This window comes from Armigeres subalbatus, chromosome 2, assembly GCF_024139115.2.
Source record: "Armigeres subalbatus isolate Guangzhou_Male chromosome 2, GZ_Asu_2, whole genome shotgun sequence".
In the NCBI taxonomy this organism is placed as follows: Eukaryota; Metazoa; Arthropoda; class Insecta; order Diptera; family Culicidae; genus Armigeres; species Armigeres subalbatus.
The window spans coordinates 437026288-437051650 of NC_085140.1; the positions used below are offsets into that span (position 1 = coordinate 437026288).

At 40.5% G+C, this 25363-nt stretch overlaps 1 protein-coding gene across 3 annotated transcripts in view; it reads right to left on the reverse strand.

The window, feature by feature from the left end:
* Nucleotides 1-14611: 14611 nt before the first annotated feature.
* The window catches only part of LOC134213609 (nitric oxide synthase), a 398640-nt gene continuing 387888 nt past the window's right edge, over nt 14612-25363 (reverse strand). For all 3 annotated transcript variants that reach the window (XM_062692837.1, XM_062692835.1, XM_062692836.1), the window contains one exon: nt 14612-15549. In XM_062692837.1, coding sequence (XP_062548821.1) covers nt 15439-15549 — 111 coding nt within the window. In that variant the 3' untranslated portion in view covers nt 14612-15438. The remainder of the gene's footprint in view (nt 15550-25363) is intronic.

Below are 25363 nucleotides of genomic sequence, written 5' to 3' on the forward strand. Positions count from 1 at the left end.
CAATGATTCGTCCAAGGGGTCGTCCCAGCCGCGTTTCAGCCGCCAAAGCTGCTGAATGAATATTTTTGCTTGCACGATAACTGGGCCAATCAATTCCAAAGGGTCAAAAAGGCAAGCTGCATCGGAATGAATACTTCGCTTGGTGATACTTGCGGTATCCGACTTCCATTTGGGAAAGCTGAATTGAAATTCGTCGGCCGTCACATTCCATTGCAATCCCAAAATCTTCACCGTCGTACTTGATGATTGGATGTCCAGCACTGAACGATCGTCTCGCATTTTCTTCGGAATACTGCGGAGCAGCTCCGGAGAGTTCGAGTTCCATTTTCGGAGAATGAACCCTGCCGAATTAGTCACTTCTTCCACTTGCTTTACTAATAGCTTGGCTTCCTTGATGTTGTCTGCTCCCGACAACATATCATCAACGTAAAAATCGTGCAGAATGACGTCAGATGCAACGGGATGCGTTGTTGCACAATCTTCACCAAGCTTCTTCAGGCATCTCGTTGCCAAGTATGGCGCGCTAGCGGTCCCGTATGTGACTGTGGTGAGTTCGAAGATTTTGATGGGCTCTTCCTTCGAATCCCTCCACACAATTTTGTGGAGAGGGTGGTCACATGGCTGAGTAAGTACCATTCGGTACATTTTTGCGACGTCAGCAACTGCTGCAATTCGATGGAGGCGGAATCTAACCAGAATAGTCAGAAGAGGGTCTTGAACAACCCACCATTAATGCATCATTTAGAGATAACCCTGTCGACGTGCGGCATGACGCATCGAAGACTACACGAAGTTTTGTAGTCGTGCTGTCCGGGCGAAGAACAGCGTGGTGTGGCAAATAATACACTGGTTTCTCGAAACATTCCTCCGGAACTTGTTTCATGTGCCCCATCAACAAATATTCCTGAATGAATTCAGTATACATTGCCTTGAGCGCGGGGTTGCAATCCAGCCGTCGCTCCAGACTCAAGAACCGCTTGATGGCAATGTTTTTGGAGTCTCCCAGTTTCTCTATAACGTGTTCCTTCCTAGGCAATGCTACCACAAATCTACCGTCTTTGTTTCTAGACGTCGTTTTGTTAAATAACTCTTCACACGCTGTTTCCTCAATGGACAATGTGCTGTTAACGTATAACGTCTCTTGTTCCAAGAATCTCGCTAAAAGTTCTTGTAGATCTACCGTTGTACAAACGAATGTTGATGTTTCTGGGTTATTTTTAGGAATTGGGGATGTATGGCCGGACACGATCCAGCCAAAGACTGTTTTTTGTAGGGTTGGAACATCGTCCGAGAGCTTCATACTTCCCGCAGCAAGAAGGTCCAGATAGAATTCGGCTCCCATAATCATATCGATGGGAACAGGTTCACCGAAACTAGGATCTTCTAGCACAACATCGGTCGGGATCTTCAATCGGCTCACTTTCACTGGACTTATCGGCAACTCACGGGTGATCTTCAGGAAAACGTAGAACTGTATATCCTCTCCGAACGCTGAAATTGCTTCACTTCTGGGCTGAATTCTTGCAGTCACCATCCTTGACGATGTAACGCTACTGCATCCGATTCCTTGTACCATGTACCGTGGCATTCCTCGAAGCTTGAGCTTTTTCGAGAAATTTGACGTTACGTTGCAGAATTCCGAACATGAGTCCAGGAGGGTACGAGCATAGGAAATATTGCCGAATTAGTCTTGTACTCGAACAATTGCGGTTGACATTAGCACTTGTCGAGGGAAACTTTGCATGGCTTCTGATTGCTTTATAGCTTGTAGTGTGACAGTGGCGTGTGAATTTGTGGTGGGGTGTGGGGGAATGTGCTGAGAGCTTGATTGGATCACGGGATAGGAGCTTGTGGTTTGTGTGGCTGGTTGAATGGGTGTTTGTGTTTGACTTTTTGATGTAGCTTGGCTTGAGTATGGCTGTGACTGTCCTACTTCGCGGGATTGATCTTGCGTTTGTGGAACGGATGTTTTAGTGGCTCGGAAACTGGATGATGCGTTTTCAAAATGCAGCATAGTGTGATGTTTTCTGTTGCACTTTGTACAGGAACCTCTGGAACATCCTTCAACATAATGTCCTGCTGCCAAGCAGTTTCGACACAAGCGCTTCCGGTTGGTCTCTTCTACACGCTGAGCGACCGAGAGGCTTTTGAATTTGTTACACTTGAACGGAAGATGGTACGGTTCTGCACAAAACAAACACTTTCTTGTAGACTCCGAGGATGTGTGTATAACTGTGCCTCTTTCTCGTCTCTGAGTGGAATCAGTCGATTTATTTGACGGTATAGATTGCAGCGCAAGGCAGTGGTCTCTTAGGAACTCGATTAGCTCGTCAAATCTAAGCACGTCCTTGTAATTATGGTGCGATTCCCACAGTCACATCTAGACGAGAGCAGAGCAAATGAGCGAGAATCGTTGACCAATTCGCTGTGTTTTCTCCGATTTTATTCAACATTTGTAGATTCCTGTCGAATTCATTGATCAGATGATTCAATGCGTCGAAATTCTCTCGTCTTACAGGCTCCACAGCAAAGATAGCATCCAAATGTGCTTTGACAATGAGCTTCTTATTTTCATATTTTTTCTCCAGAGCCTTCCATGCTACCTCATAGTTGTCACCGGAAAGATCTACCGAACTGACCTCTTGCAGTGCATCACCGAAGACAGATGGCCGCAGATAGGAGAATTTATCAATGGCTGTAAGCTGAACATTATTGTGGATCAGACTGCGAAACGTGTCTCTAAAAGTCACCCACTCCTTTATCTTGCCACTGAAGGAAGGCAACTTGACTCGTGACATTCCATGACCTACTGCAATCGAAGTTGTTGTAGCTATTTTTGATTCCACCTTCGGTGATCTTAGCGATAGCAAGGCGGCCTTAGTAGCGAAATACTGCTCTTCCACTTCCCGGATGACTGCTTCGTACTGCTCTACCCGTATTATTTCCAACTTCTCCAAGCGCTTCTTCTGCTCCTCTGCGGTTTCCTTCACATCTTCTTCTGCGTCAGTTTCATCGATGGCCATTTCGATCTTACGACGAACGCTGTAGAAGCTGTTCATGGCATTCTCCAACGTCTCCAACCTCACATCGATTTGGTTTTCCTGGGTTGACCTCTGGAACTCACTGACAAACTTCGCAATGGCTTTGATAGAATTTTTCAGCTGCCTCTCCTGCTTTCCGAGCTCACGTAGCCCGATATTTTCAACCATTTTGCACTTCACTTGCTATAATTCAAAGTTTAAAGCACTGCTAACACCTTTTAAAGTTCAATGTTCATTCATAGCACTTTCACTGACGTTCGTTTGATTTACATTCGCAATTAATTGCAGCAGTGCAATAAACCGAATTTTTGAGTTCACTTTTGAATCACTTTTATCACTCACTACTATGCCAATAAACTGGAACACTGCTAGGTGATTTAATCAACGCGACGTTCCACAGTGACGCGATTCGTCTTGACTGACTAACGACCAAAGGCAGCCGACAAGGAGGAACAGCATCGAACCAATAAACCAAAGCGACAGTCAGGGACACATTTGATTGGAACCCTGCCTCAATCCCGGAATGAAACTCCCATGCGAGTAGATTTAAGAATTTATTCAAGTCTTTGTTCACCCCACAATTACCCACACATGGAGACGCCACATGCAAAAACGCCACCAACAACATGCAATCAATTACTTTCCTGAGTCTGTGCTATGCGCCTGTATCCGATTGACCGCTAGAAATATTTTAATCCTCCGCATCACCTGCATCCAGTGTTGTAAAATGTCATTTGCATTCGTTTGTATAATTATCCCAGATCTTTTTTCAGAAGTTAGCTATTGGTTCTTGATGTTAACGAACTTATAGCGCTTAAATGTGCCTACAACTTTGTTGAACAAGACATTGCTGTAAATATGTAATCCGGGGCGTGAAGGCAAAATGTCATTCAAATGACATTATGTCAAATGACACCTCCTTAGCCGTGCGGTAAGACGCGCGGCTACAAAGCAAGACCATGCTGAGGGTGGCTGGGTTCGATTCCCGATGCCGGTCTAGGCAATTTTCGGATTGGAAATTGTCTCGACTTCCCTGGGCATAAAAGTATCATCGTGTTAGCCTCATGATATACGAATGCAAAAATGGTAACCTGGCTTAGAAACCTCGCAGTTAATAACTGTGGAAGTGCTTAGTGAACACTAAGCTGCGAGGCGGCTCTGTCCCAGTGTGGGGATGTAATGCCAATAAGAAGAAGAAGAAGAAGAAGAAGAAGAATGTTAAATGACACGTGACATTTTGAAGAGTTTTCACTCTCCAGCCTTAGATGTTATATTTAGAGCAATGTACCCTTGAACAAAAAATATAGCCCTACTCATGCATTATGAGTACATCTAAAGTTATGATGTAAATTATACTTCTGAAGAAAGTTATGAACAAATTAGTCAAATGACATGCAGATGACATTTTACAAGCCTGCCTGCATCCATCAGCAATATATCCCCTTGCCTGCAGATCGGCACGACACGCACCACATCAAGAACGAAAAGCAGGAGTGATGAATTTTAAAGCAGCACACTGCCGCCGGCAATACAACTGTTCACAATATAACTGCAACCACACAATGGCACCAATAGGTTTTCGATGGCGGAAGTTTTTTAGCAGGAATGTATCCACAAATTCCAAACGCAAATCTTCACCAGTTAGTCGAACTGTTCACACAACGCTTGTCCGATTATGTGCACTGAGTTAAATCCGGTAGTAAGGACCATGTTCTGGACCTTGCACTACTAGTGGACTGTATACTTAAGTTTTTAAGGTCCATAGCTGCACTTCGAGGTCAATGGCTTCGTCCTGACCTTCTTCTTCTTCTTCTTCTTATTGGCATTACATCCCCACACTGGGACAGAGCCGCCTCGCAGCTTAGTGTTCATTAAGCTCTTCCACAGTTATTAACTGCGAGGTTTCTAAGCCAGGTTACCATTTTTGCATTCGTATATCCTGTTCACCTGTTCACTTAACTTGCACTATCGGATACCGCATAGAAAATCACTTGTTTTGGGTGAGACTAGCAAAAAACAGTTTATTCCACCGGGTTTCAAAGAATACTGAATTTTATTATAATTTGTCCGAGCTACCGACCCTACGATCAGCGATCTTCCTACAGTACCTACACACAGAGCATAAAATATTCATCTTCATGAAGCTACTTCGGTCCGAATTTTGACAAACATCGCATGAATATTCAAAACATAGAATGGCATATTCAAACAACTACTCCACGAACTCATTCATTCGACTGTCACTGAATGTGTTTACTATGTGCAGAAAAAATCATAATGAATTATTGGCAGTGGCTGATTTTCTACTCGCCGCTTCCACATTCAGGCGCTATCGTATATGCGCAAATAGCCAGCATGAGTTAACCGCCAGAAATTTGTATGGCGAAAGACATCTAACGCGGGTTTTCTCAAAATTAGGAACTTTTCATGAAAAACTATTTGGTACCGGTTATGTAGGAAGGTGTCCGCTACTACGCTTACCAAATATTTTTTCGACGAAGGGGCTTAATTTTGAGAAATCGAACCTTAGATGCCTTTCGCCATACTGATTTCAGAAAGTTAACTCCTAGTGTGCCGCTGTAATTACGCTCAAAGCAGGCGATTCATTAGCATTGTTTATGTTGATGTTTACCGCTGAAAGTTCCTCGCGGATGAAAATCGGATTCAGTTCTGTGTGATAAATCACTTTACTCATTTGAAACGTATTCTGATTTCAGATAATTTATCAATTTGTAAAATGTGCATAAATATTCAATGACTAATATTTAACTGAATATTGACTGTCCAGAGCCGACTATGAATGTGTCGGAAGTGAACTGACAAATGAAAAAAAAATGGACTTCACTAAAAAATTTCGATTATTTTACACTCTGCCTACACATACTGCGATAGCGTCGATACGATACGTCGATACGTCGAACACGAACGATTGAGTTTAAATTTAAAGAGAGAGTTAACTGTGATACTGATAAGGGGCAACGGGGCTTAAAGTTTTGGAGATTACAGATCAACCGGTATTAACTACACCAAATACCGGATACCGGTATTTGTCAAAAATGGCCCATACCGACCACCCTAGTTCGTTCTGACAGGTATCATGTCTGCTTCCGACTTTGATTTTCTAAATGAACAATTACATCACATGATTGATGCAATGTTCAAAGCAAATACCAAAACTGAAGCTGTTCAGGTTAGTATCAAATATACTCAAACAATTGTTATTGGACTTTGTTTTAATGGATCTAAGTAATTCTTTGAAAATCTAAAATTGGAATGCCCGCTCTTTAAAGGGTAAGAAAGATGAATTATTCAACTTCCTATCAGTTCATAACGTGTACATTGCCATTATAACTGAAACATATTTAAAACCTGATCTTTTCATCAAAAGAGATCCAAATTATTTTATTTACCGGTGAGACGCGCGGCTACAAAGCAAGACCATGCTGAGGGTGGCTGAGTTCGATTCCTGGTGCCGGTCTAGGCAATTTTCGGATGGGAAATTGTCTCGACTTTCCTGGGCATAAAAGTATCATCGTGTTAGCCTCATGATATACGAATGCAAAAATGGTAACTTGGCTTAGAAACCTCGCAGTTAATAACTGTGGAAGTGCTTAATGAACTAAGCTGCGAGGCGGCTCTGTCCCAGTGTGGGGATGTAATGCCAATAAGAAGAAGAAGAACAAGACTCTGAAGACGACCACACAGTTGTGGTCGAAATACGTATCTGCAAAGATTCGAAAATAATTGGTGGAATTAATTGGAGAGTACTTAACTCGTCTCAGACGGTTTAGTATGTTTGTTGATTGATCTTTGATACCTACATAACAATTATTTCATGAAAAGCTTAATTTTCACAACAAAGGCAATATTTCATCCATATGAAACATACAACCGCCAAAAAAAAGTATTCCTCCTAAAAGTGAGATGATTTTTTTTTCATTTTACTGGGGTAAATATTTCATTCATATGAAAAATATAAACGCCCAGAAAAGTGATCCCCCTAAAAGTAAGAAGGATTTTTTCCATTTTGAACATACGAGGTTTGTGTCGTCACAAAAGTTGTAGCAATACTTTTTCTGAAAAACTTTGTAGAAGACACCAAGCTTGTAATTCCATTCATTTTGGAGATATATTACTATTTATGCCTACAAATTTTGAACATGTTCATCATATAAGCATACATACAGGCATATGGAGACACATGGTCATTGTCTCATCAACTCCTAGAAACTAAACTTTTAGTGCATTTTAAACCATTCTCACCTATACTAAACACATATGCATTGTTATGGCCTTTAAAACCCGTGAAGTTTGATACCCATATTGATATAGTAATGAAAAACATAATTATGGTCGCTTTGTTCAGAACCGGTTTCACGGATTTCACGGAAACGACCATATCTTGGGTGTTAAATGCCCCCATTCAAAAGGGAAGCAACGCACAACTATCAACTTTATTATTTCACGCATCCTGGGATAAAAAATAATACAGTTGTGCGTTGCTTCCAAATTGGGTGCGGTGCCCTTAAAAACGCAAGTTCCTTTTAATTTTGATCCGGGAGGCTTGTCCTCAAATTAATTCTTATTTTAAAAAGTTACCTTGCAAGTATTTTTTAAATAATACCTTTTTGAAACATACTGCACAATGTGTTCCAGCAGAATCGTTCGATAGATGTTGGAAAAATATAACAAAGTATTGCATCAAGTAGAATGGAGATTAGCGTTATATAATAATTGCTGACTCGCTAAAAGGAAAGAAAATGTATTTTGAGATAAATTAACTCAGATCCACCAGAAGTATATGGGAGAAACTGAATTCTGTCAAGCAGTGGTCTAACAAAATAGCAAAGCAACCGATGATAAATTGAAAACAATCTTGTCAATGTGATTATTGCGCAAATGGGGTGTTCGTGTAATGGATAAATTTACATTATTTTTTCCTTAATGATCCACTAGTTCTAAGTTATGCTACTTATTTGCCTCCAATTTGACAGTATGTTTTGATTTTTTGATATATTCTTCAACAAGAGCACTGTCTCTCAATTAAATCTACAAATTTTTGTGGAAGTTTTATGGCGGCAATCTCAAAATCGTTCTTACTTGACGAAGAGCACCATAAAACTTTCTTAAAACTACATGGTTTCAGCTGGGAGAAGTATCCTTCAATTTATTAAAATAAACAGGAGCATCACTCAAAATCATTATAAGGGAATGAAGTTTTGAGGTAAATTTTATTACAGATTATGCAATCCGTTCATAGAACTGTAATAAAACTAGTATAAATCTAAATAGAATTCAAAATGTTACTTGGGCCCGCATTCCGATTCGAAGACGCCTCTGTCATCACTTGGTAACGGTTTTGTCGCGTGCGGAGGTACTTCGAACCGTAGCTGTTAAGCTGTTAGTGTCGCGGCCTGCTAGGGTTGAGTGATTTACTGCAACCCGTTCGGGAAAAAGAATGCGAGCAAAACAAAGAGCAATTCGTTCAAGTCTGTGTAGTGGACCTCTATTTATGGACCACTACGGCTAGTAGTATGACTAAGTATAGTTGCAAAAAAAAAAAAAAACGGTGGTCATCTTGAGCGAATAAACATTACGTTTTAATGGCCGGATTTCATGTTCGGTTGCAGTTTAATGGTATTACCTAGATCCGCCCCGATGCCGGGTTTGTTTTGTTTTGTGTCTTCTATACAAGGAGAAGAGGACCAGCTTCTGAAGACGGTTGTACCCACTAACCAGAGTGTATAAAAAGATTCCGACAACGTAACGGTGCATTCATAAAAGGCGTTTTTGTCGTTTCTGTTACTGAAGGAAACAAGCAATAATGACATGTGCTTCTGATTTTAATGGGTAGGATGAATTGAGAATTCAGAGGAAGTATGTGGTAAATTAATGAAGGGAAACGCAGTTACTGTTGACTTGGTCAAACGATTAACGATCGGCAATTTTCAACTTCATGATGATGGATTGCTAAGGATTAGTGAACTTGCAAGGCGATACAGTTTATGCTATATATATTACTGGAATATTGTTTTTATAGACATTTAATTGAATTTAAAGTAATTCAAAACAATTATTGCGAAAAAAATAAAAAGTTAACAATTTTATTTTTTCCAGATTACAGAAGTAAGCAAAATAGCTACTTCGATTCAGGTTGAATTGCTTTTGGCGTGGGGCCGAAAACTTCGACGCCAATGCCGACGTCATGATGCCAGGCATAGTATAAACACGAATTTCCGCCCAAAACGTTGTCCTGTTCTTTCCTAGGAGGTAACCTCAAACTTATGGCCGGGAATGTATTCTACAGACAACAATGGCAATTTGTAATCTTTCTGCTATCTGTGCGATTTTTCCCAAGAAACCAACTTGATTGGAAGTCGTCAAGCCCATATCGTTCGATGAAACGGAAGCGATACTAATTACGCATGCATTTCACAAGCACTTTTATTGTCGGCCGTTTCTTCTGTCAGCGAGGCATATAAGGGACATTTTCGCTTTCTGTATGAACAAGCAGAAAACTGAGCTGGAACTAACTGACTGACACCGAGGCCACAATTGATTCGCGAAGTTCACACCGGCAGCCGTCGTCGTTCTCGCCGTTGTTGCCTTGATCGGGGACGGGCCAATATCCGCCATCGATCTGCTGACGTGCTGGGTTCTTTGCGCTATGCTGAATATCGTAAGACGTCGGTTTCATTTTTTTTTGGGTTAACCGTCTGCAGCGAAGCAACGAAATTCGATAGCGTCAAGCAGACTGGTCCGGCAAAGGTTTGCGTAAACAATTTCGTAGGATCACCCCATACTTGTTTTAAAAATAATTAGTCGAAAAAGGCTGGTCAACCATGCTGAGGAATGAAGATTGCAATCGTTTACAAATAACTGTGAAAGTTTTGAAACATCGCTGCGTTGAACGTTGGCCTAAAAGATATTAATAACTTTGCGATGACATTTAATTTGTAACGTATTTCTGCCATTTAGTTATCAAGGCTCAATCAAAATTTAGCGGACTTTTTGGTCCTCATAAGTGCACCTCTCGCAGGCTTCAGATGACGAGGAATCCGGAACAGCTCACACGTTTATCACATTGCTTGCTAAAAATAGCCTCCGCGTGGAGCCGCCCTGAATTCCTTTCCTTCGTCAAGGTGGCGCTTAATGGGTATGCCGCATTGATGACATGTCGCTGCCGCGACGTCGTCGTACCGTTCGATGCTCTGAAGCATTGGTGAAATCCGTTATCTTGAACGCGACAACTTGATGATTATCAAGCAGGTGATCAATCATGTTGGCCCGCATATGGATACGAATATGGGTTGCGAATGGTCATCGTCAACCTGCGATCAAAATAGAATGATGCTCAAAAGAAAGTTCGCGTGATTCAGCTGCCAATCCGATCATATATAATAAACCAGATGAGCAACTAAATAGACACGAGCAGAGCTGCTCCAGTCGAGGCGCCTGGTCTGTGGGATTTTTTAAGGTGTGACTCGATTGGTAGCAACATATCTGTCATCAATCATCACACCCAGATGCGTTGTCACTATTGTTCGCAAATTGGAAATCTTCGACAAAACCTTGTTAGAACCATATTGATGAGACTATGTTGTACTAAATATTTCATTGATTCCCACAATTTTATCAGACATTTGATTAGGACAATTTTAAAAAAATATTTTCTTTTCTTCAATACTCAGATGCATAAAATTTGATACATAAACTAAATTGACACCACTGTGGTCAGTCGGTGGCTGTAAACCTGTCATCGAAGATCCTACTTATCCTGCAATCGTTTGTGTGTTGACAGGGTTAATGTGCTAATCCTTAATCAGTTTTCAGCACCTTTTCATATTATACATTTATTTTTAGACATTTATTGCACAGAGAAACAGACGTCTCACTCTACACATGTTCCATCGTTGATCTTTTAAATTGTGGATTCCATTTTTTGTAGGTGGTCGATCGGCCACCGATGGCGCTTCCATCGGTTTTGCTTGTGTTTGACGTTTGCTCACTACCCCCACCTGGTTGCCGCTTGTCCACCTACAGTGCATTTAGCATTGGGCGGTAATGTTTCCGTAATGATGATTTTGATTGGATTTTGTTCTAAGTGAGACGTCTGTTTCTCTGTGTTTATTGTTTTAATTTACGTGCATATACCTACATGTGGATTTGATTGGTTTGAGATTTGATTGCAAGTTGTTAATTGCTTTAAAAAACTTTTTTTATCTAAAACTTTCTGGTCTGGTCTTGTTTGCTTAGTAGCCGAAGCTTTCTATCGCGGAGCGAATAAAGACCCCAGCATTCAATAGCAATATCCTTGCAATCAATGACCGTCGAGCTGCTCATAAATGCTGTTGAGTTGAGTCACTCTGGTGCAATTTTTCGATCAGAAACGGAATGGAGTGGGTGCCATCGAGGCCATATTTTACTTAACTAATTTTAACTGTAAACCTGGTGCAAACATACCCATCAATCAAACTAACATCGATGACGGGCGACAAGGTAAACTGAATGGGCTGGGACGGTGCGATCTTATCCGTCCATCGCATCGGTCGGTCGGCCTGGTGGCGCCAGTAAGGTGCTATCCCGTGCAAATCGTGCAAATTCCAGCGCGCGCGGCTTTAATTGCCCTTCTCTGTTCTCTCGTTGTAATCGTTTTCTCGGACTAGAAAATTATTAGCATCTTCTTCCTGTGATTTTTATATGGCGCAGCATTCCTGTCAGAGGGTTCGCGGTTGATGGACAAATTAATGTTTTTCCAAGGGTTGAATGCTTGCTTATCCTAGTGTGATACTCTGCAAAAAACAAATCACGGGTGGTTATCGCAAACCAAAATTAGTGCCACATTATACCTAATCGTCTATGGAAAAAAACCCAAAAAAAATATATTTCGAAAATTCGAAAGCTTTGGTAGCACTTGGTTATTGAGCAATTCTCTTTAAAATCGATGGTCGATTTATATTTGATTTCGTTGAAATTTTGCATATACATTATTTCTGATCAAATATTATGCGTCTCGAGGAAAACACAAATATTGCGGATTCCTGCTGGTTGCCTCTCAGGTAATCGCAACAGCCACTAAATACAACAGAGTCAATATCCATCTTCCCCATCGTATGCACTTGCCATGAAAAACACTCTCTATTCGCTTTGACGTAGCCGCGCTGTTGCCTGAAGTGAGTAGTGAGAATTGCGAAGTTAGGATTGAGAAGCGAGTTGTGAAAAGTGAGTTTAGTGAGAAGCAAGAAGTGTGAGAAGCGAGAAGTGAAAAATAAGAAGTGAGAGGTAAAAAAGAAGAAGTGAGAAATGGAAAATGAGAAGTGTGGACCAAGCAGTGAGAATTGTGAAATGAGAAGTAAGGCGCTACAAGTGAGATGTGGAAATTAAAAATTTGCGAAAAATTTATCCTTATTTCTTCCAACTTTCTTCTTCCTTTTTTGCTCTTTCTTTTTTTTTATCCTTATATTTCTTTTTACTTCTATTTCGTTTTTCTTCTTACTTTTTCCTTCTTCCATTTCTTTTTTTATCTTCCTTCTTTTTTCTTCCTTCCTCTTTCTTATTTGTCTTTTCTAATAGAGAATTTTTTTTCTCTCTTTTTCTTTCATCCTCCAACATTATTCTTTCTCTTCCCTCTTCCTTTATAAATATTCTTTCTCTTTTCTTCCTTTTTTTCACACACATAAATTTAAAAAAAAAAACTCTTTCATAAAGTAAATAATTTAAAAAAAGCTGGTTAAGTGTATTTCTTTTATCATTTTCCAAATTGAATCCAGATTCGTATAGCTGCACTCACCTCTTTTCTCCTCTACTCAAATCCGTCCTGTGATAATTGGTGAAAATGGTGAGATGATTTCGGTAATTTGTTGCAGAACGCAATAAAATGACGGTGTTCACTTTTGTGGATAAGTTCAATCAAAAATTTATTTCCCATATTTTACAATGTTAAGTTCACGATAAACTGGTGGAAGATTATGTTATTCCTTGTGCTTTTTGAGAGATAGAGAGTGTTTACATATTTACAATCGTTCCGGTTGTTGTAGAATTGATGAATCACTTGCATCTAACAATTATGTAAAAGCTTTAAATAGGATCTTCGTTATACATATTTATCAACAATGCTTTGAATATAAATGCCTTTAAGAAGTCGATTCGAAAATAGATCACATCTAGAATTAAAAGTCTTCTCGATTAAGATTTGTTTCGTAATAATGACTTTTTTTAAATTGTGTAAAACGGTAGGTTGATAGAATGATATTTTATCTATTATAACAGTACATCATATTATTACAATTGATAAAAATGTGATATCGTTTTCACTACTTGAAACTGACTCAATATGTTTCTTAAACCTTTTCCATCAATTTTAATGGCTCGACCGATTCTTATTTATGGTCTATTTTTTCAAAGAAACCATGTTTTTATACGCCTCTTGCTTTTTATATGATTTTAAACAAAAAAAATCCTAAAAGTGCTGTTTTCAATTTTAGTTCATTTGCCCAATTTTGGACCAACATCAGGCCAGTCCTTCAAGCTTCATGTCTTCTTTAAAAAAAACAAATCTTACAATAATTGTATGAAACCATGGCATATACAATTCTGCTTGTTAAAACCTTACAGGAAATGTAAGCTTTTTGTACAGATACTGTATTGAAATAATAGAAAATTGTTAGATTTCAAAACAATGTTTGTAATAAAATCTTTCAAAATTATATATGCCAACATTTTAAACAGTTTCATTTATGTTCTGTATTAAAATCTGCTATCCGCTGGATGGGTGTTGAGTGTCCAAAAAATATGTAAAAACAAAAACGAGATAAAGTTTTTGACCCGTTGGAACAGCATAAAAAAGAATATGCGATCTCTCAAATCATTGATCTGAGAAATGAGATTAGAGAGAAACCGTCGATATACATAACTATAAAAAAAATCTTCAAAGTTATTTGTAAAGATGACATCATTTTCAGTTTTACTCTGTTTGAAAAAGTGGGGTGCCCCACGTCTAGTTCCTCCAGTGGTAAATTAGATTCTATTGAATTGGTCGATCATATCAGCAGATTGAAATTGATGTTAGTAGGAAAAACTCCTTCAGCTCAAACACGAAATAGGTAAAACAATAATGGCCTAAAATAATAATTTTCATTCCTCTTTCCCTAGTGAATTTTAAGTAGTGAAAAGATGAGTGTACTTGTGTTCCATGACGTTTCATTTGATTCACCTAATTATTACAATATTTAAAAGCCAGCTTTTGTTGCTTAATAAGTTCTGATCTTATGCATATTTTACATTATATGATTCATGGTTTGCCAATCATGTCGGTTTAGCAGCAAATGGCTCATTATTTACAATAACTTCATTCATTGGATTAACTTAGTAATACTGTGGTAAATCCTAGGATATTGGTACTTTATATAAAAGAAATGAAACTGCAACATTTGGTCGATTTAGATAGCTTTGTTGAGTGATAGTTTTGCATATAGAACTTCAAGCTGAGTAGAAGGAAATTAAGTAAATAAAATAGATAAAAAAACATTTCGATCAGCATTTTTTAAACTCTAATAGAAAGGAATAAAATGTTTTGGTTACGATATTTTCAACAATGTATTTTTCGTAAATAAAATAAATAGCTTATAGTCTTGTTGTGTGACAGACATTTTTATAGTTCTAGAAAAAAAGTTTTTCTCTAAAGAATTTAATCGTAAACTTAATTTATTGATATGTTTCGCATAGATGCACATTTGATTACTGCATAAGTTACAGATAAGATTTTTTTTCAAAAAAGCATCGCAAAAAAATGTCATTCGAAATATGAATCAAAATCTTTCAATGTTTCAATGCCTGGTGCAGTGATTTGATGTATTTCCCTTTCCCTTAACAAATGTGTTCGCGATGAATCGCGATTTTTATTATGTTACTGTGCTATAGGCGAAGAGCTATTTGTTTGAACCACGATAACAGTAAATATAGAGTTGTATCAAATTGATGAGGTAAGTGATGACTTTTAAATATGTTTAAAACGCTTCGGAATTCAGGAAAGGTCGCCTACAATGCTTCCATCTCAGCCACGAATTCAATGCAACAAAAAAAGAAAAATAGCATTATTTCTTTCTTCAGATTTGTAGATTTTGAATTCGTGCGGTTATTCAAACATTGGTTTAGGCGTTTCCCCTTAAGTACAAGTGATTAGGAAATTGATTCCATGAAATTTTTAAACAAGCGGATTCTCAATCTACAAGTTGGCGTTTATAAACTAGATATCCATCGCAAAAGTGAACGAATTATGTTTTAAGCATCTTATGCGTATTGACCTCGTATGACTCGTATTCAATTTCCATGCTTTGATCGGTTTGTTTCATCTCTCGGATAGCACACCATTCAACGAATTGCCGTAGGTTGTGGCAAATTACGACGGCTGCGATGCCATCCGAATACGAGCCGTGGCACGTGACTTGTTGTGCACTTCCGCCGTCCGCAAGGTGATTCCGAAAATGTCTTCGTGGTAGCGGTTTTCGTCCTGTGGGAAAAAAATAAGAAACGATATGATTCATTGATCGATTGTTTTCGATGAAGGCGGGAAGGTCGTCGCAAGTATGAGTGCAATGCCTCTGACCGGCCGGCGTGGCGGCGTCAGCTGATGTAACAACAACTGTATTAGGCTTGCAAACGATTCAATTCTACAAAGGGGTAGAATCGTTGGATAAACCAAAGGACGACGGTCAATGTGGAGTTCGCATGATTTATGGAATGAGCAGAGGGTGCGCGGTGAGACTGAGCGCCATAAAACCAATTAATCGATGTAACGATCGATTGTTGTCCGTTTTTGAATGGCATATCCGTAAACAATAGCACCGGTATGTGTACACTGCAAGCTATAAGTCTGAATAACTCTTATGAAATATCATAAAATTAATCTGTATAAACTAAATTCTATAATAAAACGTTCTATAGCAAGTTTAATTTCAAAACTTTTTTTTGGATAACAGATTCTTTTCAAATTTGTGATCACTAATGTTAGCGTAGGTAAACAATTAAGCACTCTTCCTTTGATAACTAAGAAATAAATATGATGATCCAATTCTTTGAAAAATATGCGACATGAAAAATGTTCACTTTGTAGCCGCAATCTTATGGCCGAGAGTGTTGGAAGATATATTAACAGGTTCCAGGTACGATCGTATCACAGCACTCGCGCGTCAATCAGAGCGCTTTTGGTAATTAAACTTGGGATTCCATACGTGACTGAGATTGAGAACTGATTGTGGCCTACCGGCGTATGGTGACTATGGGGTATCCTAAGGGAGGGCAAAACATAATTTTGCATATAAACAATAAAGAACGATCCATAAAAAAAACGATCCGTAAATAACTTCTGAATGTTGCATAAAACGCTACCATAAATCCATAAAATAGTTCGGGAGTATCCATTAAGAATCATTCTATGATCCATAACTACGCTAAAATTTAGCAATTGATAGGAAAATATGTTCCTATAAACATGGTCAAGAAAAACAATAAAACACTTGCTATTTTTCCATGACAAATGATCCACAAATCTTTGGAAAATGATCAAGTCAAAGAAAATTCAGGAGGTATTTAAAAAAAACTGTGACAGTTCAGGTCAACCGAGAAATTAATGAATTCCAACCGTGTAAAAAAAAAACCTGGGTGTAATTCATCTGATTTTGAAGTAGACTAATATTAACAATGTTAAGTCATTAACGCTCTCGTATTTTACCTACTTAGATTAGGGTGTCCCTAAATAAATAGTATTTTTGATCTATTTTTTTTGTTTTCGATTTTTTGAAAAATCGTCATCGGGTGACTTTTAGAGCTCAAAAATCGTGTACTATACACATGTGGAAGTGTTGACTTGACAAATGGATTGTGAGTGATTCGACTATGCGACAAATTTGGGAATCTCAGGCTCATTCAGTAGACGCTAAGTTGCAAAAAAGGCCGATGGAGGTCCTTCGTACCCGGATAAAAAAGTACTATAGAATCAACAGTGTTAACAATTGAATTACCATATGTAAACAATAGGAAAAATTGTTTCTTGATGGTTGCATATCCAGTTTTCCGCGAGCGGTAATGGCCGCCAGCTTGCTTGCGGTTCAGTCTCTGATTTGACGTGTCTGGAGGTCAACTGCACCCAACGCTCCGAGCATTATGACCAATGTTGCATATAAGAAGGTGCTGATTCAGTGAATTCAAGCCTTTTTATATACCACATTGATCAAAATGGGCCCTCCTTAGCCGTGCGGTAAGACGCGCGACTACAAAGCAAGACCATGCTGAGGGTGGCTGGGTTCGATTCCCGGTGCCGGTCTAGGCAATTTTCGGATTGGAAATTGTCTCGATTTCCTTGGGCATAAAAGTATCATCGTGCTAGCCTCATGATATACGAATGCAAAAATGGTAACCTGGCTTAGAAACCTCGCAGTTAATAACTGTGGAAGTGCTTAATGAACACTAAGCTGCGAGGCGGCTCTGTCCCAGTGGCCAAGTGGAGATGTAATGCCAATAAGAAGAAGAAGATTGATCAAAATGCTCGAATGGTGGGTGCAGTTGACCTCCAGAAACGTCAAATCAGAGACTAACCCGCAGGCAAGTTGGCGGCCATTACCGCTCGCGGAAAACTGGATATTGTATCACCACCGTGGATACAATACGTCAACATAGTTCTCTAATGTAACAATATTTACAATTGTTTTTGGAACGTTTTAGAAAAAAAATTTTCTGTCTTTATTATCGAGACTTTCAGCCCGAGGCGATGTTTTAGAACATAAGTCAATGATTATTGATAACTTTTCAAATTGCATATTAGCAATATGACAATATTTACCCCATTGCGCTAAATATGCCTTCATTTTTCTTCAAATTTCATTGTTTCACCGTTCCACAATAAAATTTTAAGAAAAATGAAGGCCGTCATAGTTAAGAAATCCAATATCGTATTGTTTTACTATATAAATACAATTCAATCCAATGTAATTTGAACGGTGTTATTTTCGGGTATTTCAACAATATATATACAATACACTCTATTGTTTGATAAAATAAAATGTATGAAAAAATCTCAGATTTTGTATAGTTACGATACTTAACAACCCGTACATTCTAATTCGAAAACTTCATTAGCTATTTAATGAATGGTTCATAACAATACATTCTAATGTATTTATATTATTTCATCTACAGTATAATCTATGGTCAGTTTATTGTTCTTGATAGTAATGTTACAATAAATTATATTGTTTTTCCATGATATTTTTTACCCGGGTAGTTTAGTTAGTTGAAGCACCAGTCTAGCGTACTGAGGGTCGTAGGTTCGAATCCCATCGAAGGCAAAGTGGAAAATTCTTCACGAGCGAAAACGAGCTCGAGATTCCCAAATTGGGCGCATAGTCAAATCACTCGTTCAGTAGCCGCTAGGTTGCGAAGGCCGACGGAGGTCCTTCGTAGCTTAGTTGGTTAAAGCACCAGTCTAGCGTACTGTAGGGTCATGGGTTCGAGTCCCATCAAAAGGAAAATGGTTACCTCCAATACATTTACCAAATCAATATCTTCCACAAAACGTACATATCCACATATGAGTTTTCATAACATTGTAAATTAACGTCCAAGTCGGGTGGTTTAATCCCCGGAAATAGACAATTAACTTTGATTGAATTAAAATAAAATTAGGTGTCGACTATAGGGAAGCAGCTTCCTATTGTGGATTCCCAGGGGGTCTACTATAATAGGGCGAATTCAGTTAGACTTTAAAATGTCAATTTCAACGAATAACGTCGTGTATTTGAGTGTTTTATGTATGTATCGTGAAGAAGAGATGCAGAACTTGTTATTAGATATCAAGCGTTCAATTACCCGTTTCGGTCTGATCTAGAAATTAAAATTGAATTAACCCGTGTAGGCTCATTTTTCGTCCGATTGCCATGAAATTTTCAGGGAAGAAGCGTCATCATGTCTAGTTTTTGGTTTATTACTGTGCTTGTCTATCAAAATCATGGACTAAGACATGTCGCAAGATGGGTTCCGGTGCTAATCGAAATTTTCTGGTCCTCTGAGGGAACCAGGCTCCCGGGAACACTTCCGGACGTGGCCAATATGTCCAAAACTTCTCAAAAACTTCCGAAACCATGAAGTTTGATATGTCGCAAGACTGGGTTTAACATCACTTGAAAAGTGTCCACTACTCCAGTGAACCAGGTTCCAGGAACATCCAGAACCATGTCCTGGTGATTGAATTGTATCAAAACTAACTTCTGATGCTGGTCAATGATGATTGACCACGTCTACATCAACAATCTGGTCACTTTCGTTTATTTATCAATGGTTTAAAAAAAATGACCCGTTTTTGACTGCACCTGACCCAGGAACCCCCTTGTTCCGGCAGAATTGGCACCATGGTCAAATAAAGTCATGTACCAAAAATAGCCATGATGACGCTTCTTCCCTGAAAATTTCATGGCAATCGGACAAAAAATGGGCCTACACGGGTTTTTTTCAATTTTCATTTCTTGGTCAGACCGAAACGGGTTAACATGTTGTAAATTTCTATTTCAAAATTCCGCCACTATTTTAAAATTCATGATGTTTGAGGTATCACTAACCATGGTTCCCATTTAATAAAGAATACTGATTTACCCGATACTGCAGTTCCTCTCATTAATATACCTTGCTGTATGGTGATTTCTAAAACAATATCATTGTTCCAAATTCACTGGGGTCGCTTTTTACGCGGGTCGCTTTATACGTGACCTAATGCCAAGGGCCTCATACGCCTGTCACTGGCGAACAAAGCTCGTGTACTCTGCATCGAAGCTTTGAACCGGTGTTAGGGCGCAACCGTTAATGCGAACATTTTTATATTCGGTTAGTTACTGCAAATAAATTCTTTTTCGAGTCCCTATAATCAAGCAGGTACCTCAAGCATACCACATCGTTATAATGCTGCATGATTGAGTGTTTAATTTTGCTTAAATATCAAAAACAAAAGTGTGCATAAAAATTGAATCCGCCATAACAAAAAGGTGGTAGAGAATTAACACTGTTGTTTACAGTTTAGAACCAAATCCAGATGTCGCACATGTTGGGGTAGGGATTCAGGGCTCCGCCTTCTCCCCCTGCCTAATGCATATTTTAGGAACTACGCGTTGTTTTTTCCCGCGGAATTAGGAATACTACTTTGATATTTTTGATAATTCAGTCGACACGTGGTGGATGCTTTGATAGTACGTGCTATTCATACTGCGGATATTTTTTTCACATCTTCGAGAGCCTTGGAAAATGATCACGAAAGTTGTCATTTTGCTGCAAGGCACAATATTAGGATAAAGTATATGTTTGGCGTAAATGTTATGATGATCATAAACTAGACTAGATAGACCGGTAGACGTGATCTACCTTTTTAAAATTCACTTACAAATTAAAATTTCAATTTTTCATATGTTTTTCAATTTAAGCCTGAATTTTTACTTAAAAAAATATTCTGTGAATCCGTCGCACATGTTGATGAATAAATTAGTTGATAAGGAATGAAGAAAATCCATCCAGCCGTTTCTTAGAGCACCTCCACGGGAGTCCCCATCTGGGTCCCTATCGCTATTTCCGGGCCCTATATAGGGTCCTCTTCTACACCGGTAGTATCTAAACGGGAATGTAAAATGAGAACGCAACTCAAAATTAGCCGTGAGTTTCCATATTTAGCGCCCCATACTGGGTTGCTAAATTTCTATACAGGGTTGCTATTCTGTGAAACGTCACTTTAGTATTGATCAAAAAAATCAAGGAAATCTATTTTTCTTTTTCAAAACAATTTCGGCGTATGTAATTAAACAGTAAGGGAAGTAGAAGTAATTATAATAAAAGATCAGCTACAATGAGGAGCCCACAATATTTATGGATTTTTCGTGAAAGAAAATCCCTGTTTTTTTAGATATTCGATTAGTAGGGCTTCCAGGAATTCCTCAGAAACGAGATCAGAAGGTTCTTTTTGTAATTGTTCAGTAGGTTCTTCATGGAGTTCCTCCAGAAAATATCCTGTTAGTTTCTTTTTTCTGTCGTTCATCATATGGGAACTGTTCCGATCTTCATCTCACTGAACATATATTCATCTCATCGTGTAACAAAAAAATACGGCACCAATTTCGTGGCTCCTTTTTGTAAATATGCTTGCTTCCTCCCCTGCGAGTTGTGGGGCTTGCCTAGGATGTGGTGGGGTTTGACAGTGGGCCCTGTTAAACCTCTATAAAAAGCTGCATGTATCCGCAAGTAGGCCCCACCAAAGCGACCGTGTGCCGCTCAAAGCGCACAAGCCCAAGTCCTGGTGTTAGGTGGGACGCTAAACAGCCCTGACACGACGGCCCTCCGACGAGACAGGAGGTTTGCGCAGGCCCAATAAGCCGCCTAGAAAACCAATCATTACGAACAATATAAGAGATAATGCGACTCGATATAATCGGCAAAGACCTAGGCGACGAATACAGGATCACGATTGGAAGCTTGGAACATGGAATTGCAAGTCGCTAGGTTTCGCAGGTTGCGACAGGATGATCTACGATGAATTACATCCCCGCAACTTCGACGTCGTGGCGCTGCAGGAGATTTGCTGGACAGGACAGAAAGTGTGGAAAAGCGGGCATCGAGCGGCTACCTTCTACCAAAGCTGTGGCACCACCAACGAGCTGGGAACCGGCTTCATAGTGCTGGGTAAGATGCGCCAACGCGTGATTGAGTGGCAGCCAATCAACGCAAGGATGTGCAAGCTGAGGATTAAAGGCCGTTTCTTCAACTATAGCATCATCAACGTGCACTGCCCACACGAAGGGAGACCTGACGACGAGAAAGAAGCGTTCTACGCACAGCTGGAGCAGACATACGATGGATGCCCACTGCGGGACGTTAAAATCGTCATCGGTGACATGAACGCACAGGTAGGAAGGGAGGAAATGTATAGACCGGTCATCGGACCGGATAGTCTGCACACCGTATCGAATGACAACGGCCAACGATGCATAAACTTCGCAGCCTCCCGCGGAATGGTAGTCCGAAGCACCTTCTTTCCCCGCAAAAATATCCACAAGGCCACATGGAGATCACCTAACCAAGAAACGGAAAACCAAATCGACCACGTTCTAATCGACGGTAAATTCTTCTCCGACATCACGAACGTCCGCACTTACCGCAGTGCGAATATTGAATCCGACCACTACCTCGTTGCAGTATGCCTGCGCTCAAAACTCTCGACGGTGTACAACACGCGTCGAAGTCGGACGCCGCGGCTTAACATTGGGCGGCTACAAGACGGTAGACTAGCCCAAGAATACGCGCAGCAGCTGGAAGTGGCACTCCCAACGGAAGAGCAGCTAGGCGCAGCGTCTCTTGAGGATGGCTGGAGAGATATTCGATCCGCCATTGGTAGCACCGCAACCGCTGCACTTGGCACGGTGCCCCCGGATCAGAGAAACGACTGGTATGACGGCGAATGTGAGCAGTTAGTGGAAGAGAAGAATGCAGCATGGGCGAGATTGCTGCAACACCGCACGAGGGCGAACGAGGCACGATATAAACAGGCGCGGAACAGACAAAACTCGATTTTCCGGAGGAAAAAGCGCCAGCAGGAAGATCGAGACCGTGAAGAAACGGAGCAACTGTACCGCGCTAATAACACACGAAAGTTCTATGAGAAGTTCGTTCACGTAAAGGCCACGTACCACAGCCTGATATGTGTAAGGACATAAACGGGAACCTTCTTACGAACGAGCGTGAGGTGATCCAAAGGTGGCGGCAGCACTACGAAGAACACCTGAATGGCGATGTGGCAGACGAAGATGGCAGTATGGTGATGGACCTGGGAGAACGCGCGCAGGACATAATCTTCCTGGCTCCGGATCTCCAGGAAATCCAGGAGGAGATTGGCCGGCTCAAGAACAACAAAGCCCCTGGGGTTGACCAACTACCAGGAGAGCTATTTAAACACGGTGGTGAGGCACTGGCTAGAGCGCTGCACTGGGTCATTACCAAGATTTGGGAGGAGGAAGTTTTGCCGCAGGAGTGGATGGAAGGTGTCGTGTGTCCCATCTACAAAAGGGCGATAAGCTGGATGGTAGCAATTACCGCGCAATCACATTGCTGAACGCCGCCTACAAGGTACTCTCCCAAATTTTATGCCGTCGACCAGCACCAACTGCAAGGGAGGTCGTGGGGCAGTACCAGGCGGTGTTGATGGGCGAACGCTCCACCACGGACCAGGTGTTCGCCATTCGCCAAGTACTGCAGAAATGCCGCGAATACAACGTGCCCACACATCATCTATTCATCGACTTCAAAGCCGCATATGATACAATCGATCGGGACCAGCTATGGCAGCTAATGCACGAACACGGTTTTCCGGATAAACTGATACGGTTGATCAAGGCGACGATGGATCGGGTGATGTGCGTAGTTCGAGTTTCAGGGGCATTCTCGAGTCCCTTCGAAACCCGCAGAGGGTTACGGCAAGGTGATGGTCTTTCGTGTTTGCTATTCAACATCGCTTTGGAAGGGTAATACGAAGAGCAGGGATTAACACGAGTGGTACAATTTTCAATAAGTCCGTCCAGCTATTTGGTTTCGCTGACGACATAGATATTATGGCACGTAACTTTGAGAAGATGGAGGAAGCCTACATCAGACTGAAGAGGGAAGCTAAGCGGATCGGACTAGTCATCAACACGTCGAAGACGAAGTACATGATAGGAAGAGGTTCAAGAGAAGACAATGTGAGCCACCCACCGCGAGTTTGCATCGGTGGTGACGAAATCGAGGTGGTAGAAGAATTTGTGTACTTGGGCTCACTGGTGACTGCCGAAAATGACACCAGCAGAGAAATTCGGAGACGCATAGTGGCTGGAAATCGTACGTACTTTGGACTCCGCAAGACGCTCCGATCGAATAGAGTTCGCCGCCGTAATAAACTGACAATCTACAAAACGCTCATTAGACCGGTAGTCCTCTATGGACACGAGACCTGGACGATGCTCGTGGAGTTTTCGAAAGGAAAGTGCTGCGTACCATCTATGGTGGGGTGCAGATGGCGGACGGTACGTGGAGGAGGCGAATGAACCACGAATTGCATCAGCTGTTGGGAGAACCATCCATCGTTCACACCGCGAAAATCGGACGACTGCGATGGGCCGGGCACGTAGCCAGAATGTCGGACAGTAACCCGGTGAAAATGGTTCTCGACAACGATCCGACGGGCACAAGAAGGCGAGGTGCGCAGCGGGCAAGGTGGATCGATCAGGTGGAAGATGACTTGCGGACCCTCCGTAGACTGCGTGGTTGGCGACGTGTAGCCATGGACCGAGCCGAATGGAGGAGACTCTTATATACCGCACAGGCCACTTCGGCCTTAGTCTGAATAAATAATAATAAATCCTCCCCAAAAAAATCGCAAATATCAGAAATAAATCAAATGCCTTTCCATTGCTTTGTTTTTGATGGAATGAACATCGGAGCCATGAGATGAAATCCAGAAACAGATCCTCTATATGATTTGCTTTGGAAATTCATCTAGGATCCCTGGAAAACTTCTCCGGGAGTTCCCCAGCAATCATTGAGTTCCTTTAAAAATCTCTAGCAGTTCCCCCAGAATAGTTTAGGATTTCTTTCAGAATCTTTTGGAATTGTCCTACAATCTCTTTTGTGATTTCAAAAACTTTGCAAGACAATTCGCCGGATTCTTCCGGAAGTTGTTTCCAGGTAAATTTCCAGGAGGAAGGAAATCCAGAAGGAATAACTTTAAGAAAAAAATTATAAAAGATTTATATAATATATTCAAGTACTATGTCGGGTCTTCAGTTTGCTTTGCGAGCAAAAGCGTAGGATTAATTGTTGCCGTCAGGAGATGACTAGTTCTATTTCTAATTCGGTCAAGGATATTTTCGAGTGGGCTCCCTAGGCAAAGTGTATCCATTGTGCTTGTTACACAAAATATATACTCATGCAAAAGTGGGCATAAACAAACTTTCAATTAGTAACTAAGGAAATGCTAATACAATGCTAAGTTGAGCAACTAGCCCGTTTACAGTTGGAATGTAGAGCCATTGAAGAAGAAGATGACTACTTTTAGCAACGCCCGGTGAGAACTCAATATGTTTATGAAGTCGCTATACCTAAAATAGTAACCACCGGTGGGAAGATGGGGCGCTATCCTAAAATAGCTTTCGGGAAGAAGCGCTATTATTAGAATAGCGATGAGGACTCCCGTGGAGGTGCTCTTAGTTATGCGCAACACAGACCAATTCATAACAACAAGAAGAAGAACAAGATGTTCATTCGGCACT